General features: G+C 43.1%; 1 protein-coding gene across 1 annotated transcript in view; it reads left to right on the forward strand.

The window, feature by feature from the left end:
- Positions 1 to 18,498, forward strand: part of cnot9 (CCR4-NOT transcription complex subunit 9) — a 68,030-nt gene extending 49,532 nt beyond the window's left edge. Inside the window, exons 3-8 of the mRNA XM_084318670.1 lie at positions 759 to 874; positions 1,922 to 2,031; positions 7,309 to 7,418; positions 10,121 to 10,219; positions 13,616 to 13,707; positions 17,987 to 18,498. Of these exons, the coding sequence (XP_084174796.1) occupies positions 759 to 874; positions 1,922 to 2,031; positions 7,309 to 7,418; positions 10,121 to 10,219; positions 13,616 to 13,707; positions 17,987 to 18,155 (696 nt within the window). The 3' untranslated portion in view covers positions 18,156 to 18,498. The remainder of the gene's footprint in view (positions 1 to 758; positions 875 to 1,921; positions 2,032 to 7,308; positions 7,419 to 10,120; positions 10,220 to 13,615; positions 13,708 to 17,986) is intronic.
- The last annotated feature ends 516 nt before the right edge of the window (positions 18,499 to 19,014 follow it).

A 19,014-nucleotide genomic window follows, 5' to 3' on the forward strand; every position in this document is an offset into this window, starting at 1 on the left:
CTTTTTTTTCACATATTTATCCACGACCCACTCAAATGGCCCTGCGACCCATCAGTTGAGAACCACTGCTATAGAGTATCGGAATGCGGTGTTATTCTAAACAAACATTTTTAATACCTAAAATGTGCATGTTTGCTCCAAGATATAAGACTGGTGATTGGTTGTTTGACTTGTTTCTTCTGTTCAACCAATCAAATCTAACAAAGCCTCTTATTGGCTCATACAACACACACACACACACACATCTGGGGCGACAGTGGCTCGGGAGGTTAGAGCAGTCTTCTGGTAATCCGGAGGTTCCCGTTTCGATTCCCGCTCCTCCCGGGCAGCGTGTCAGAAGTGTCCTTGAGCAAGACACTTAACCCCTAACTGCTCCCAATGAGCAAGTTGGCACCTTGCATGGTTGCCTCTGCCGTTGGTGTGTGAGTGAATGGGTAAAATGTGAGGAACAAATTGTAATGTAAAGCGCTATATAAATGTACTATTTACCATTTACAGCGCACATAACTCATAGTCATAACTATGTTGTAAGGTATCGGGGGGGGGGGGGGGGTATTGTTTTGGCATCTGTATCGAATCCCGGATGTCAGTTTCCACCCCGCTATCGAAACATTTCAAACGATACCCAGCCTAGTTACGCCCCTCATTAGCAATGATAATGGAGCAGATTGGAGAAGTGGTGGTGGTGATGATGATGATGATGATGATGATGATGATTATTACTCTAACCCTCTCCACCGCTTCTCTTCCAACTCCAGGAAATAGTCAACATCTACCCGTCAATCAACCCTCCCACCCTGACAGCCCACCAGTCCAACAGAGTGTGTAACGCCCTGGCACTGCTGCAGTGTGTCGCCTCCCACCCCGAGACCAGGTGACCGACTGACCGACCGACCGACTGCATTGCACATCCAGACAGACTCAGGTTTCGAATACTTAACAACTTCAGTCCTATTCCCCCCGACCACCTATTCCCCCCGACCAATCGATTGGTGGGCATTTTCACCAAGTGTTCTTGTGACCTACGTGTCCTCATGAAGTACGTCAGCTTATAGTAAGGTATAATAATCAGCATTCAACATTATAGTAATTCCCACCAGAGAGATGTAACGTTATTCTCTGTATGGGGGGGGAAAGGAGAACATTGGTCTCCATCTTGACTTGAGGTGAAAGAGGGTTAGTCTCGTATCGGTGCCCCATTCTACCCTGGGACTGGTGTCATGCAGTCATCTGAAGGGTCATGATTAGATTAGATTAGATTAAAATAAAATGTATTGTCATTATACAGTACAGCACAAGTACAGGACACCGAAAGGAGGTTTGGCATCCAACCAGAGTGCAAATTTAACAGTAAAGTGCAACAGCAATGTACAGGTGATTAAACTGGATACAAAATATATAAATTAGTACTACTGAGTGTAGTGCTTATCAGATTGTAGTATACTATAATATGTACTGTAATACAGGTGTAAATACAGTATGGTAGTAAGTCATACTGGCCAGCAGCGTAACTAGTAAGAGTAGGATATGTACAGATATAGTATCTACAGATATGTAAAATGACTGTGCAGGTAAATAGTATACAGACATGTGTGGGACTGTGGATAGATATCTATGGTATATATATACAGCATTTGTACATGCTATCATACAGAGCTATGGGTTATATGCAGGTGTATAAGTAAGTATATAGAGGGGTTATATGCAGGTATGTTCAGACAAATATATATATATATATATATATATATATATATATATATATATATATATATATATATATATATATATATATATATGCAGTATATACAGCACTGTTGTACATGCTATCATACAGAGTATATGGGTAGACTTAGACTATAGTATGAGGTTGATTAGATTATTATTATTACTCTGCTAACTTGCTCTGTTTTGACTTTGACAGGTCGGCCTTCCTGGCAGCACACATCCCACTGTTCCTGTACCCCTTCTTACACACTGTGAGCAAAACGCGTCCGTTCGAGTACCTCCGGCTCACCAGCTTAGGGGTCATAGGTGAGAAGGCTGCCTTTCATTGGTCTAGAACAGGGGTTTTCAAACTTTTTTATACCACGACCCCATTTTATTTAGGATTTTTTTTGGGGGAATTTCAACGTGGAATTAACGAATATCAAAATAAAATCATATATTGTTGAACTTGATCATGCATATTTATTAGGAAATTGTGTTACAGCACTATGTTATCAATACACATTTATAAAACGAGGCATATTTAGCCAAAATATGTTGCCAAAAAAAATAAAAAATTTACTTGCCCATGCGTGACCCCACTGTCACCTACCCGCGACCCCACTTTGGTTTGCGACCCGTAGTTTGAGAACCACTGCCTTAGATAAATATAACTAGGTTGTATGTCTAGAAGAAGGCTTTGTGATTACTCTAGTACCCGAAATGGATGTGGAAATTGTGCTTCGATGAGCGGATCATTTCTTTATTTAGTTATTTATTTACAATAACGATGAACGATGTGTATTTCAGAGTGCAAGTATGAACTGTGTTGTGGCCGCATGCAGTTTGTTTACGTTGCGACGAGTAAGAAGCAGGGCCTTTTTAGAATTCACTTGCGCTGTGGAGTTTATTTGAGGACAACTCTAGACCCGTGCGTTGCTGCGACTCAGGGACTGAAATGATGTAACGTCTGCGTGATCAAAGACGGGCCAGACGTGATCCGTGTCCCGAGGTCCTGGCCGCCCTCCTCCTTGACCTCAACAACACTGGAGAGGCCTCGTGTCTCTCCTGACTCTCCTCTCGTGTCTCTCCTCTCGTGTCTCTCTCTGGGGGCGGAGCGCCGGGACTCGTATCTCGGGGAGACACTTTTGTATTTTAAAGGAGCAATAGGCAGCCATTGGTTTTGGGCAGAACTTAGAAGTATAGTCAAATCCTTAAACCGAATTTGACGACGTCCTTCCCAATCAGAACTAATCAGGATGCCTCCAAAGCCACGTCCCGCTAGGTAGCTAGCAGGCAGCTATGTGTTAGCAGCAGAAAGCTAGCAAGCAGCTATGTGTTAGCAGCAGGCAGCTAGGTAGCTACTAGTGTTAGCAGCAGGCAGCTAGGTGTTAGCAGCAGGCAGCTATGTGTTAGCAAGTTTCAAGTTTCAAGTTTCTTTAATAGTTGTCATACAGAAGTACAGAATACTTTCATACAAAATGCTTCTTACTGTTACGCTCCAGAGACTGTGCTAGACAAGATAGTATCAAATAACATAGTATAGCATGTAATTTAGAAGAAGAAAATGAGGTCACAGTGTTCGGTATAGACATATGTACAATGTTCTGAGTTACCATATAATATACAATACTATGCAGTGTACTAATGTACAGTACTATATAGTGCAAAGCAGAAATGGGATGAGGTACAATTTAGGTACAATTTACAGTAAGGTGTACGAGTTGTAGTGCAATCCTTCATCAATAAATATAAAGTGTGGGGAGTGGGTGCTACAGTGTGTTTGTTTAAAGTGGGTGTGTGCTATAAAGTGTGTGGAGTGGGTGCTACAGTGTGTTTGTTTAAAGTGAGTGTGTGCGTGTGGATGTGTGTGCTATGTGCGTTTGGTGGTTGTTGTTGTGTAGTGTTCATTGTTCGTTTAGCAGCCTGATGGCCTGGGGATAGAAGCTTCTTCTGAGTCTTTCTGTGCTCGCCTTGAGACTCCGGTATCGCTTGCCTGACCGCAGCAGTTCAAAGAGGCAGTTGTTCGGGTGACTGGAGTCTTTAATGATTCTCTTAGCCTTGCCCTTGCAACGCTTGTTGTAAATGTTCTGGAGGGTGGGGAGCCCCCCTCCAATTGTGCGTTCGGCTGAACGTGTCACTCTTTGTAGTCTGCTTCGGTCTTGTGCAGTGCTATTCCCAAACCAGGAGGTGATGTTGCCGGTCAAGATGCTCTCTATTGTACATGAGTAGAAGTTCTTAAGGATCTTCTGACTGACTTGGAACTTCCTTAGGCGCCTGAGGAAGTAGAGGCGTTGTCGTGCCTTCTTCACAACACTGTCAATGTGTGTGGTCCATGTCAAGTCCTCGGATATGTAGGCTCTGAGGTACTTAAAGCTGTTGACTCTCTCAACCGGTGCCCCGTCGATGCTGAGGGGGCTGTAGTCCTTGACCCCCGACCTCCTGAAGTCCACAATCATCTCCTTTGTTTTGCTGACGTTCAGGGAGAGGCTGTTTTCCTGGCACCATCCCGCCAGGACCTTGACCTCTTCCAGGTAGGCCCTCTCATCGTTGGCAGAGATCAGGCCCACCACCACTGTGTCGTCAGCAAATTTGATGATTGTATTGCTACTCCGCTGAGCCACACAGTCGTGTGTGTACAGGGAGTAGAGGAGGGGACTCAGAACACAGCCCTGGGGGGCCCCTATGTTGAGGGTGATGGATGAGGAGGTGCAGTTGCCTGCTCTCACCACCTGGGGTCTGCCAGTCAGGAAGTCCAAGACCCACTGGCAGAGGTCATAGTTCAAGCCCAGGTCCCTGAGCTTGGCTATGAGTATGGAGGGGACTATGGTATTGAATGCCGAGCTGTAGTCGATGAATAGCATTCTCACATAGTTCCCCTGCCTCTTGTCCAGGTGTGATGCTGCTGTGTGCAGCACATGGGCTATGGCGTCCTCCGTGGACCTGTTGGGGCGGTATGCAAATTGCAGGGGGTCCATGTTGATGGGGAGGGAGGAGCAGATGTAGCCCTTTACTAGCTTCTCAAAGCACTTCATGGCTATGGAGGTGAGAGCTACAGGGCGGTAGTCGTTGAGGCAAGCAGGCTTGGATTTTTTGGGTACAGGGATAATAGTGGACTTCTTCAGGCAGGTGGGGATGACAGCCTGTTCTAAGGACAGGTTAAATATGTCAGTGAATACTGGGGCCAGTTGGTCGGCACAGACTTTTAGGACGCGGCCGGGGATGCCGTCCGGACCTACTGCCTTCCTGATATTCACTTTTTTAAAGGTCCGCCTCACCTCATGCTCTGTTACCCTGAACACTGCGTCTCCATCAGCAGCCGACCCCCCCCCCCCCCCCCCCCCCCCCCATTGCCGTGGCTTGTGAGCTGGTGTTGTTATTACCAGCATCAAACCTCGCATAGAAGGTATTGAGGTCATTTGCTAAGGAGATGTCACTGTTCAGTTTGAGGGAGGCGCCTTTGTAGTCTGTCATCGTTTTGAGCCCCTGCCACATAGCTCTAGAGTCAGCTTGTTCAAACTGGAGTTCAATTTTATCCCTGTAGCGCCGTTTGGCCTCTGACACTGTCCTCCTTACGTTGCTCTGCAGCAGGCAGCTATGTGTTAGCAGCAGGTAGCTATGTAGGTACTAGTGTTAGCAGCAGGCAGATAGGTGTTTGCAGCAGGCAGCTATGTGTTAGCAGCAGGCAGCTAGGTAGGTACTAGTGTTAGCAGCAGGCAGCTATGTGTTAGCAGCAGGTAGCTATGTAGGTACTAGTGTTAGCAGCAGGCAGATAGGTGTTGGCAGCAGGCAGCTATGTGTTAGCAGCAGGCAGCTAGGTAGGTACTAGTGTTAGCAGCAGGCAGCTAGGTAGGTACTAGTGTTAGCAGCAGGCAGCTAGGTAGCTACTAGTGTTAGCAGCAGGCAGCTAGGTACCTACTAGTGTTAGCAGCAGGCAGCTAGGTAGCTACTAGTGTTAGCAGCAGGCAGCTAGGTGTTAGCAGCAGGCAGCTATGTGTTAGCAGCAGGCAGCTAGGTAGGTACTAGTGTTAGCAGCAGGCAGATAGGTGTTGGCAGCAGGCAGCTATGCGTTTGCAGCAGGCAGATGGGTGTTGGCAGCAGGCAGCTATGTGTTAGCAGCAGGCAGCTAGGTAGCTACTAGTGTTAGCAGCAGGCAGCTAGGTAGCTACTAGTGTTAGCAGCAGGCAGAAAAATATCCTAGGGGAAACACTGTCCTACCTACCAACCTCCTCCAATGTAGTTTCTTCGTCAAATGTATATTCTCTCTTTTTTAAACTCTTCTTGTATCAAAAACAGTACTGTATTTGTAAATCCGGTATGGCATAAATGTATAGATGTAGCAGTACTGTCTATCTGTATGTCATGTATGTCATATATGTTATGATGAATTGAAAATGGGGGACCCTGATGTAAACGACGAAAGTCTTTCTCTGGTCTGCAGCCCTTAACAATTGTGTGTATTAAGCTGTACTGTATTGTAGGGGTGGGGGGGGGAAATCGGTACGTAGTAGTATCGTAATACTTTGCGTGGCGATACTGTATCGATACAGGGACGGCAAGTATTGATATTTAATTATTCATAAAAAACATTTTTTTATAAGGAAGTTGCATTGTTAATTTCAATACCTGTAATAGTACAGTAGTCCACACACACACACATGTGCATTTAGTTAAGTTGGAATATGACTGTAATACAAACAGTTCAGTTTGTCAGGTACATGCAACACAGATTACAGTGTTTACATCTGTCTGCTTGAGAAAATACCATGTTCTGCAATAAAAATGATTGAACTGAGATTAACAGACTGTCAACATGTTTTATCTAATAAAATAAAGTGCAAAGTTTTACTTTGCAGTTGAAAAAAGGTAATAAATTAAATTTGATAAAAAAAATTAAAAAAATTCACAATACTCAGCGTATCGCAATATATTTAGTATCGCGATACTATCGTATCGTGACGCAAGTATCGCGATATTATCGTATCGTGAGGTCTCTGGCGATTCCCACCCCTACTGTATTGTACCCATTCTGAAATCTGTTAATAAAAATGTCAATCAATCAATCAATCAGCTATGTGGTAGCAGCAGGCTGCTAGGTAGCTAGCAAGCAGCTATGTGTTAGCAGCTAGGTGTTTGCAGCAGGCAGCTAGGTGGCTAGCAGTCAGCAATGTGTTAGCAGCAGGTAGCTAGGTAGCTAGCAGGCAGCTATGTGTTAGCAGCAGGTAGCTAGCAGGCAGCTATGTGTTAGCAGCAGGTAGCTAGCAGGCAGCTAGGTGTTAGCAGCAGACAGCTCTGTGTTTGCAGCTAGCTAGCTAGCAGTCAGCAATGTGTTCACAGCAGGCCTTTGTGTATGCGTGCAACTGCACATAACACGCGCACGTCACTAGAGGGTTTGATAGACGGCTCGCTCGTTCCAATTGTTTGTTTGATTGGATTGTTTTAGCTCCTGCTCCTTACTGGAACAACAGCTTATTTTAATTTTATTGTCATTGTTGTTTTGTTTTTTTGTACTATCAATTATTGTCGTGATATAATAAGAAATTTAAAATGCTGTCAAATCGGCAGCAGCCTATTGAACTCATCTGGCGTGTGTCTGTTCTGTAGGTGCTCTGGTGAAGACGGACGAGCAGGAGGTGATCAACTTCCTGCTGACGACGGAAATCATTCCTCTGTGCCTTCGCATCATGGAGTCAGGCAGTGAGCTGTCTAAAACGGTACCACCTCCCCTCACTGCATGATGAAAATAGTGTTTTTTATGTGTAATGTTATTTGACATGTTTAGTTGTTGCATGTAGGCGATTGATCCTGTTTACAATAGGGATCTCATTTGAATCAATTTGAATATTATATTGACTTTTTATAAAGAAAACATTAACTAAATTATATTTGAGCTGGAACCAAACTAGTTTGCATTGAATGTTCTATTATAAATAGCTTAATCTTCACTGATTAACTTAACTTTATATTTACTGGCAAAATGTTTGATGTCCTCTCTACTAACTTTAAACCACGTATTCTCTACTCTTATCAAGCTAGCTATGAGATTCATGCAGACAGTGCTTAATATCGGCAGTTCGGCACCTATTGGCCAACGTACTGACCGATACCGATATGTCTTTGTGATATATATTGAATAATATTAGAATAACCGCACCCATCGTTGGTTTAAAATAGCCGGGATGAGCCTATATCTGGTCGCTGAGGAACCCACATATGGCGCCTGTTCACTGTTACTTCTGTTAATTTGTCATCGTAATTTTTGCGATATTCTGTTCTCTTGCGTATAAAGGGATATTTTCTATCGAGATATAAAGATATATAAACACTGGGGATGGGCATCCATTTCAGAATTTTCAAATAGTTATTAAATTGTTAAAAGATATATATTTATGGGCGGCTACGTGGCGTAGTGGGCAAGGCGCTCGCCACGAATGCGGAGACGCTGGGATCGCCTGTTCGATCCCAGCGCTCCACATTGCTTTCAGTTTAGCTGGTCGTTCATACTAATACACATTGGCCGTATTAGGGGGTGGGAAACTGATGGGTGGGGATCGGGCGTTGTGGACAGCGACTCCTACAGGTCGGTTGGTGCGCCTGCGCAGTAGAATCAGGAAGTGTCGGGGGCAGCGTGAGCCTCCCACGCGTTACTCCTCGCCACTGAGATCGAGCTGCGCAGGTGAAAAGATGCGACTGCTGTTACCTCAAGTACCGGAGGGGACTTGTGCTATGTATGACTTAGTCCACATTGCAGCCGGCTTGTGGGAGGCAAGAAACAGCGTTCGTGACAGGGGAGGGTTGAATTGGATGATGGGAGAAAAAAAAGTAAAAATATATATATATTTATAGTTTATGCTACTGTCATCTATATATTTCTGTTCTTTTTACTAGCACCTACACTGTGTAGTGTAATGAGAGGGTACCCCTATTAACTGTTACGCCGCTGAACGGCATGCTGGGTACAGCTTTCTAGCTAGCCCGTTAGCATAACAGCTGGGAGAGGCTACAGTACATTCAAGCACAGAAAAGAAAGACCAGAGATGTTACATTGTAGCAAAAAAATTTACGTTTGCCATGTTGTTTCACTAAGCTAACATTTCAAGTTTCTTTATTAGTTGTCATACAAAAATACAGAATACTTTTATATGAAATGATTTTTTCTGTTTTGCTCCTGAGAGTGTGCTGGATAAAGATAGATAAAGTATAAAATAGAAAGTCAAAAGTACGTAAAGAAGTGTAAACAAAAGTGTTCAATATACATAATTATATACAATACAGAGTAAGCATTTTTTTTTAACTGAGTTACAATATACAGTACAATGCAGAAATGGGATCAGGTACAACTTAGGGTAAGGTGCAATGAGGTATGAGTTGTAGTGCAAATCTCTTTACCAATAAATATAAAGTGTCTAAAGTGGGTGCTACAGTGAGTTGTTTATTTAAAGTGAGTGTGTACGTGTGGATGTGTGTGCTGTGAGTGTATTTGATGGTTTGTTACATAGTGTTATTGTCATTGAGCATCCTGATGGCCTGGGGATAGAAGCTCCTTCTGAGTCTCTCTGTGCTTGCCATGAAACTCCGGTATCGCTTGCCTGACCGCAGCAGTTCAAAGAGGCAGTTGTTAGGGTGACTAGAGTCTTTGATTATTCTCTCAGCCTTACTCCTGCAACGCTTGTTGTAAATGTCTTGGAGAGTGGGAAGCCCACCTCCAATTGTGCGTTCGGCTGAACGGGCCACTTTTTGTAGTCTGCTACGGTCTTGTGCTGTGCTATTTCAGAATGAATGCTTTTGTTCCCGGAAATAACGTTAGCCTGCTGCGACTCACAAATATCTAGCTGTTTGCAGTGACAGCAGCCAGCTAGCTCACGTTCGCTATTAAAAGTAAAAGCAAAATCACATGTTAATGTGGGGGATCTTCGATTACAGCAACTATCCAATTGTTTAGTGAGTTTTGCCCATCCTTGACATATATAAACACTATATCCTGATGTAAGACCTTCCCTGGGATATACTGAGTGCACGTCAATGCACTGAATAAGTGCTTGTGGCGCATGATAATAATAATAATTAATTTCATTTATATAGCACTTTTCTAGACACTCGAAGTGCTTTACAATGTAGAGTGGAAATTGCCTCCTTCACCACCACTGGTAGCACCCAACCTTGGGCTACGCAGGCTCAATGGCTGCCATGCGCCGGCACCAGGCACACAAGACGCTACACACAATGGCTGAACGGCTCAGGAGACGGGGATTGATATCAGCCAATTAAGTGGGGAGGGATGATTAGGTGGCCTTGATGTCAGAGACCTGATTGGGAATTTGGCCAGAAACGTCGGGGAATCCCCTACTCTTTACGATAGGCGTCCTGGGTTATTTAACGACCGAATTCAGTCTTATGATAATTCTTCCCTCGACAGGTTGCAACCTTCATCCTCCAGAAGATCCTCCTTGACGACACAGGGCTGGCGTATATCTGCCAAACCTACGAGCGCTTCTCCCACGTTGCTATGATTCTCGTAAGTCCTTGTAATAAAATGTTACATTTTGTCGCTTTTCTTGTGTGCGTTTGTTTAGTCTCTGACTCGCTCTGTGTCCTGTGTGCGTTTGTTTCGTCTCTGACTCGCTCAGTGTCCTGTGTGCGTTTGTTTCGTCTCTGACTCGCTCGTTGTCCCGTGTGCGTTTGTTTCGTCTCTGACTCGCTCTGTGTCCTGTGTGCGTTTGTTTCGTCTCTGACGCGCTCGGTGTCTTGTGTGCGTTAGGGCTGGGAATCACCAGTTTCATCACGATACGATACGATATTGATTCTTTGGACAACGATACGATATTTTCCGATATCACAGTCTGCCACGATACGATACGATTCAGGTGCCTGCGATCGATATGAGACTATATTATATGCCCATTTAACACAATCGGTAACATTTAAATAAACAAAAAAAAGGCAATGGAAATATCATTTGACATTTTTATTTTTGAGCTCTTCCAGACATTTAAATGAAAATCAATCTATTGTTTTTAATACAAATAGACCTCCTATTCACTGTTTTTTTTTTCTTTTTTTTTTTATCTACAGTACTTTTTCTCCCATTTTCTATTTTTCTCCCATCCCAATTTCATATCGTCCAATTCTACCCTCCCCTGTCTCGAACGCTGTTAGGCCATGCCTCCCACAAGCTGCAATGTGGACTAAGCCTTACATCACGTGTCCCCTCCGGTACTCGAGGAAGCAGCAGTCGCATCTTTTCACCTGCATAGCGCGATCTCTCAGCGTAGGGGGTCTGCGTTTGGAGGGCACGCCGCCCCCGTCGCTTCCTGATTCTGCTGCGCAGGCGCACCAACCGACCTGTAGGAGTCGCTGTCCACAACGTCTGATCCCCACCCATCAGCTTCCCACCCCCTAATACTGCCAATTGTATTAGTATGAACGACCAGCCAAGCTGATAGCAATGCGGAGAGCTGGGCTCGAACCCAGCGTCTCCTGCATTGGTGGTGAGCGCCTTGCCCACTGCACCACCTAGCCGTTTTTTTTTTTTTTTTATATATATATTAACACTTTGAGTGCCGGGACACGTCTTTTCACGTCTTTGCTGGCCATGCTAAAGTTGCCGGGGGACGCTGTACAGCGTCCTTATATCAATATTTCAAAAATCTGCGATCGGATTCATAATGTCCCTCCGCTGGCCTGAGATCCACCAGCAGGACCCACTGAGCTCTCTGGCGGTTCAGGAGCGCCATCTGGTGGCCGATCGGCGCAATCGCCAAAACAGGATGTTGAATAGAGGTTGTCATGACGACCGTAGTACTTCCGGGCGCTCGCTATGGTTCATGGGACTCTGGCTCGTCCCGCTACACGGTGATCGATTGGCAATAACTCGATAAACAACATGATTTGGACGTATATACCATTATACAAGCTGGAGATGGACCGGGTAAAAATATATCCCATAATGATAAAATTTCTACTCGACGATGATCGCCCAACGGCGCGCGGAGACTGGGGTGAGTTTCAGCGTGTAACGTTACCGTCTTCGATAATAACTGATATTATCAACATTTGACCCACATTAGATGATTGGTATAACGCTGCCCACGGAATTATAAACGCCCCCTCGCCCATCCGGTCAACATCAGATGACGTGTAGTAACTTCTAGAAGTACGTCTAGTTGGAATTTTTTATATCGCGCTGATTGCCATCAAACTGTATTTCATCATCAATATAATGCATTTGGGGCTATATATCACGTTCTGGAGAAAGCTGCAGAAAGAGATGAAAACATACTTATACATTAGACCATACTTTACTATGAATATGTGAATGAAAAAGTTTAACGTTGCTACACAATGAACAATACATATAGGACTTTGAATGGGCCCTAATAATGGCAATGTAGCAATAGAATTTAAAAAGTTATAGCCCTGCAAAGAAGGGGACTTTCTCCATAGACAAATAGCACTGGCAATCTATGGTATATCATTAATTTAACCTTAGGCAACCAAAGTGTTAATATCCTATTCACTGTCGCAGAGCTGTATTTTGGCTGGAAAAGGCATATTGGGAGTCCGAAGGTGCAGTACCGGCCAGATCCTGGCAGTGGTGCTGTTTCGAGAATGCAGTAACCTTCCCAGTCCCCACTTCTCTCTGCCTATGGCTCTGGGTTAGCTTGTTGTTAGCTTACTGTTGTGGCTGATGGTTGTTAACACAGCAGGAGACGATATTTCCAATTTCAACAGGCAATTTGTTTAATGAAAGAAAGTTTTAACAGCAGAGCTATGGATCTAGCAGACGGTCACCACAGCTTGAACAAAAACACTCTAACCTCTCAACCCCTGTGCTTGTCAGATAATACCTTCCCAGCCCTGCCCCCACATGACAGATATGATGACGTGACATATTATATCAGATATGACATGACGTACATTAAGATGACACATAGATTTAACATCGAAGAGAGATAAAGACATTAAGAACATCGAAGAGAGATAAAGCTGGAGTAAATGAGTGTGTGTGTATGTGAATGAGTGAGATGTGTGTGTGTATATGTGTGTGTGTGAAAGAGAGAGTCTGGAGTAAATGTGTGTGTGTGTATGTGAGTGAGTGAGATGTGTGTGTGTGTGTGAAAGAGAGAACAAGATGTTACAAGATAAAAAGACAAGATGTGATGTACTGAAATGTCTATCTGTCCCTATCCAATTTGGTTTAAGAACATCAGCCGGACCGTCGCCCTAGTGTCTTTCAGTACTGCTAGTTGACCTATATTAAACTAGTTCACTCCATATACACATTTTCCACAACATTACGCTAACGTAACGTTAATTTCGATCTTTAACGTGACGTGGGCATAAAGGAATGGCGATGATTGCAAAGCAGGTTAGATGCATTTTTACCCGTTGTGGAATAAAACAGCAGGGACTTGTTTTGGGTCGCAGAATAGGCACACTAGCCTTGCTCTAGAGACGCCCTAGGGCCTAGACGCTACTGCTGTGTGCTGTTGATCCGAGCTGAGCGGCTACGACACTCTATGGGATTTTCAAATTATGCAATATGAATCGATCTTTTTATGTTGCATCGATCCTATTTGATTATTGATAATAGATCGATGTATCGTTTGTTTCATCTCTGACTCGCTCTGTGTCCTGTGTGCGTTTATTTCGTCTCTGACTCGCCGGTGTCCTGTGTGCGTTTGTTCCGTCTCTGACTCGCCTGTGTCCGTGTTTGTTTCGTCTCTGACTCGCCTGTGTGTCTTTGTTTAGTCTCTGACTCGCCTGTGTGCGTTTGTTTCGTCTCTGACTCGCCTGTGTGCGTTTGTTTCGTCTCTGACTTGCCGGTGTCCTGTGTGCGTTTGTTTAGTCTCTGACTCGCCTGTGTGCGTTTGTTTCGTCTCTGACTCGCTGGTGACCCCCCGTCTCTCAGGGCAAGATGGTCCTCCAGCTGTCCAAAGAGCCCTCGGCCCGCTTGCTGAAGCACGTTGTGCGCTGCTACCTCCGCCTGTCGGACAACTCCAGGTACCACTGCGTGCCACCAGAACCGCTTCTTCCCCTCTGCAGTGGGCCTCAGGGTTCGCACGAGGTCCTTGAAAGTGCTTTAACAAATTGACGACCAGCGTGTCGCGCTGATTTATAGGCCAGAGGACAGAGGTTTGTTTACAAACCGATGTACTTTCTAACAACTATATATATATACTTTATAGTATTGCTATCTGTCCATTCTCATTGTCACTTGAGTGCATAAACCGTGCCTTCATAATGGCTTAAAGAAAATAAAAATCCATTGGTTGTTGTCATTTTATAGCGCCGTGAATATAAGGTTTATCGCAGTTTTCGCCTCGGTTTTTTTCTGGGGAGCTAGATAATAGGCTAAAGGCTAGTCACGTTATATCAAACGCCATTTCTGCTGTATATATACACGAATGAAATAAAACAAACTGCGTAGCATCCGGACTATTACAGAGCATCTATGGATGAAATGGGGGCGGCGGGGAACGGCGATTACTATTATTGATTAGCAATACAGTGTGCGTTCAATATACAATTGTCACTGATCGATCACGTTACGTTTTAAAACAATGTCCAATCCAGCTGTAATTTGGGTGAATAGTATCCTACCGTCAGGCCATGTGATTGCCGGCAGAATTTCGTCATTAGTCATCAGAATCTGGTAGATCGATATGTCCATTGGCTAATCATAAATCCCATTATTCCAGGCTGAAATATGCGTTCGGTAACGGGATCAAAGATGGAGGGTGTTCGTTTGGAACCGAGGCTCATATGAAACGCCCACACATGATACTGCAGTGGAGTGATGGCGCCCCTAAGTGGATCTGGCCGGTATTGCATGTTTCGAAAATCAAATATGTGGGTAGGTCCTGCAAGTCGATCGCGGACGTTAATAGCGTTATTAATATGGAATAAAACAATAACAACTTGCCACAAGTTAACTCGTGGCTCTGGTCCTCAACGGGTGGAATCGAATCACGAGTTAACTCGTGCTTGGGCGGCAAAGTGTTAAAGTGCTTGGTTTTTTACCCAAAAAAAGTCGAGGCCTGGAATTCCTTAAACAGCCCATTTTTTTTTCCAGGTGCTTCAAAAGTCCTTGAAATTCAAATCAACCATTCCCATTGAAAGTTTTGTTCATCCATGATAACATTTTTCTGAATCAATTTATATTTAAATTCTAAATAAAATGGTCGGAAATTGGTTTTAAGCCATAAATATTAGACTAGATTTTATTTCTATAAAAAACGGCATTTAAAAGTTAATTGTATCCCTTTAAATTCCCTTTTAAAATAAAAAAAATAGTGCTTAGAAAAGTACTTGAAAGTCCTTGAATTTAATTTTGCAATGTCTGGCAACCCTTAGTGGGCCTCATCAACGAGGCTCGGGACCCCCACTGACACCCCCCCACTGTGTTACATTAACACACCCTTACTGGACTATATACTTGTATATACAATCAAAACATACTTGTTCATACTTCACTGTTCATACTTTTTGCACATAACTGCCCAATTGCACAGCCCTGCTAAATATCCCATCCCTCTGTATTATTATTATTTTAATTTGTGTATATACTTGACCACAGTTGTACAGCCCTGGCCTATTTAAAAATTGTATTTAAATGTTTTACTTATAATCATACTATATTCTATTGTGCTTCTATTTAATTTAGTTCATATCCCATTTTTTTCCACCTTTTTTATTTCATAATTATATTCTATTGTGCTTCTAATTTATTTCATATTCCATTTTATTTTATTCCACCTTTTTATTTTATTATCTGTCTGTTAATGTCGCACATAAAACGTCCAAGTCAAATTCCTTGTATGTGAAAACTACTTGGCAATAAAGACCTTTCTGATTCTGATATATAACAAATGATAAGTAGCGTCATTATGAACGTTGACGTCCCGACTGAATCCACCAGTACAAGTGATGGTTGATATTACAGGGTTTTTATTATTATTTTATTATTATAATTACAGGGCTATTATTATGGAATACATTTTCATTTTTGAGGAAAATTGTCAAAACCCTTGAATAGAGACAAGCTTGAGTTACATGACACGTATTGGTTATTTAAATGTATTATTAAAATTATATATTAATAATTTGTTTTACTATCCCTTTATTCAAAGGGGCATTTTTTTTATCTCACTGGTAGGGATTGGCAAAACTCACACAATTGCTCTTCGATTGTGGGAAGTATTTGACTACGGAAACTTCGATTGTGGGAACTATTTGATTGTGGGAACTATTCGACTACAGGAACAAAAGCATTCATTCTGAAATGAATCGCTCATGCTTGAAATGTTAGCTTACTGAAACAACATGGCAAACGTACAAAACGTTACCATGTAACATCTCCGGTCTCTTTCTTCATCTTTCTGTTCCGTTCTCCCGGCTGTTAACAGACTGTTATGCTACCGGGCTAGCTAGCAAGCTCTACCCAGCATGCTGTTCAGCGGTGTAACCGTTAACACTTTGAGTGCCGACGACGTGAATTGTCGTTTTATTTTTTTATTAGCGATCTGAATTCATATTTCATCAACCGAGTCTCCCGTTGGTACAGCAGCCCCTCCAGGAGCTCCGATGGGAAAATACCGCCCCCTATCATCTATCCCTGTGTAACTGCAGGCCATTCGATTACACTGGTGGATGTGTGGTGGATGTGTGTGGGGGGAGCCTCCTCGCTCCACTATGCTGGCGAGCCCTCTGATCAAGAGGGAAGTGATTGCGAGACGGAAAGCAGCCTGGAATATATATTTACAGCAGCCAATAATCAATCAATAAACGTGATCGATATTTGGAATGGCGATCAGGAATTGGAATAATCTTTTTGGAGAACATCTGATCTAAGGGAAGGAATCTATGTTACCAGTCTTGGGGTAATCAGAGCTGTTTTTACCTATATCTCAGTGTGTCCCGTATGTGATGTTGAGGAAATGAGGTAATCGATTTCTCAGCTCGCTTCTATAGCGTGCATAAGTACACATAGGGCTGGGTGATACGGCCAAAAACGTTATCGCTATAAAATTATTTTCATATAACTCGATATCGATAATTATCGTCGATATAATGTCTGTCAAGTTTAATTAACTTTTTATGCCCGGCGCCGATGGACGGGCTATTAATAGACTTGTTTTTCTGCTGTGAATGTCTCGAGTTGATGTCGTCATCAGTCCGCGCACGTTAGCAGTTAGCCAGAGCGAGCAGTACTGTGTATCCCATGACAATGTACTAAATAAATATCCCTAAAATACTCTGTTTCCACCACAATACATTGCAATGACGTCCACCGTATACCACACACTACTATAACCGTGGCATCAGAATTCACGCCACATACATACTCGGCACGTAAATATATAAAATAGCGCCGTGCAAGCTAAGTATCCTAGCCAGCTTCGTTTCCAAGCGATGTATTCCATGACAATGTACTAAATAAATATCCCTAAAATACTCTGTTCCGCCACAATACATTGCAACGACATCCACCGTATACCACACACTACTATAACCGTGGCATCAGAATTCACGCCACACACACTCCGCACGTAAATATATAAAATAGCGCTGTGCAAGCTAAGTATCCTAGCAGCCTTGAGTCCTGAGCTGTGGTGCGTAAGGAAATAATTTATCGCGATATTTATCGTTATCGTTTTATCGCCCAGCCCTAGGTACACATATACTATCGATAATCTAGCGTTTATTTGAAAACTATTCATAAATAGGCAGACAAATGACAACGTGTCTAGTGTATTCGAGAATATTCCAATAAATGCCGTTTATGAGGGAATCTTTCTATTTTCCTAAAAATTTCGAGAAAATGATAGCTTTTCGAAATGCTATAAAAAGGATATGAACTTTTTTTTTTTTAAACAATCCGTTTCGACAATGTTGACTGCAAACAAGTCATTGATAAGCGACGGGCAGATTAAACACATAGCCATAATTTAAAACATAGATTATGTGTTTTTAACGCTATCATTGAAGTGGGTGGCGGCATTCAAGGGGGTAAAAAGGAAAACACGGCTGGCATCGAAAGTGTTAATAGGGTCCCCTCTCAATACACTACACAGTGTAGGTGCCGGTAAAAAGAGATTTATATATATATTTAAAAAAAGTATCTCATAAACTATAACATTTTATGATTTAATTACTATTTTTAAAATCGATGCCCATTCCTACTCACGGGGGCATTTAGTGAACCTTTGAGCGCATTGAGGCCCAGTTATTTTTCTCACCCTGCCTGGTTGTCCCTCTGCTCCGTCTCCTCCCCCTGTAGAGCCCGAGAGGCCCTGCGCCAGTGCCTGCCTGACCAGCTGAAAGACACCACCTTCGCCCAGGTCCTGAAGGACGACACCACCACCAAGCGCTGGCTGGCCCAGCTGGTGAAGAACCTCCAGGAGGGGCAGGTCACAGACCCCCGGGGCATCCCCCTGCCCACGCAGTAGCCCCCTCTCCAGGGACACACGCCAGAATCACCCCGTTTCAAACGGATTCATGAGCCGCTAGAGTTTAAATCACGGATGCACACGAGAGCACTTACTTAGATTCTTCTTGAAGGACTGTTTTCTTTCTTTTATTATTATTTTTGAACAGAAAAGGGCTTTTGATCTGTGTTGACATGCCTTCCTCCCAGGTTCCATTACGGCTCCTACGCTGTCAGACCAGCTGCCGGTGGCAAACCTGGCTCCATTACGGCTCCTGTGATTTCAAGGACATTGCATTTCGCTGCCTTGTGTTCTTTCTGCGGCTCCACCACCAGACTGTATAATAAACTGTTACTTGACATCATGCTTGTTTAGCTCATTCTGTGGAGCAGATGGACTTGATATCAAGCTCTTCACTTGGTTAATGATTGGAGCTTTATAAACATGCATCTATACTATAAACGTGGCATCTATACCATATATTATAAACGTGGCATCTATACCATAGATTATAAACGTGGCATCTATACCATATATTATAAACGTGGCATCTATACCATATATTATAAACGTGGCATCTATACCATATATTATAAACGTGGCATCTAGATTATAAACGTGGCATCTATACCATAGATTATAAACGTGGCATCTATACCATATATTATAAACGTGGCATCTATACCATATATTATAAACGTAGCATCTATACCATAGATTATAAACGTGGCATCTATACCATATATTATAAACGTGGCATCTATACCATAGATTATAAACACGCATCTATACCATATATTATAAATGTGGCATCTATACCATAGATTATAAACGTGGCATCTATACCATAGATTATAAACGTGGCATCTATACCATATAT

This window comes from Notolepis coatsorum (assembly GCF_963971535.1).
Source record: "Notolepis coatsorum genome assembly, chromosome: 1".
In the NCBI taxonomy this organism is placed as follows: domain Eukaryota; kingdom Metazoa; phylum Chordata; class Actinopteri; order Aulopiformes; family Paralepididae; genus Notolepis; species Notolepis coatsorum.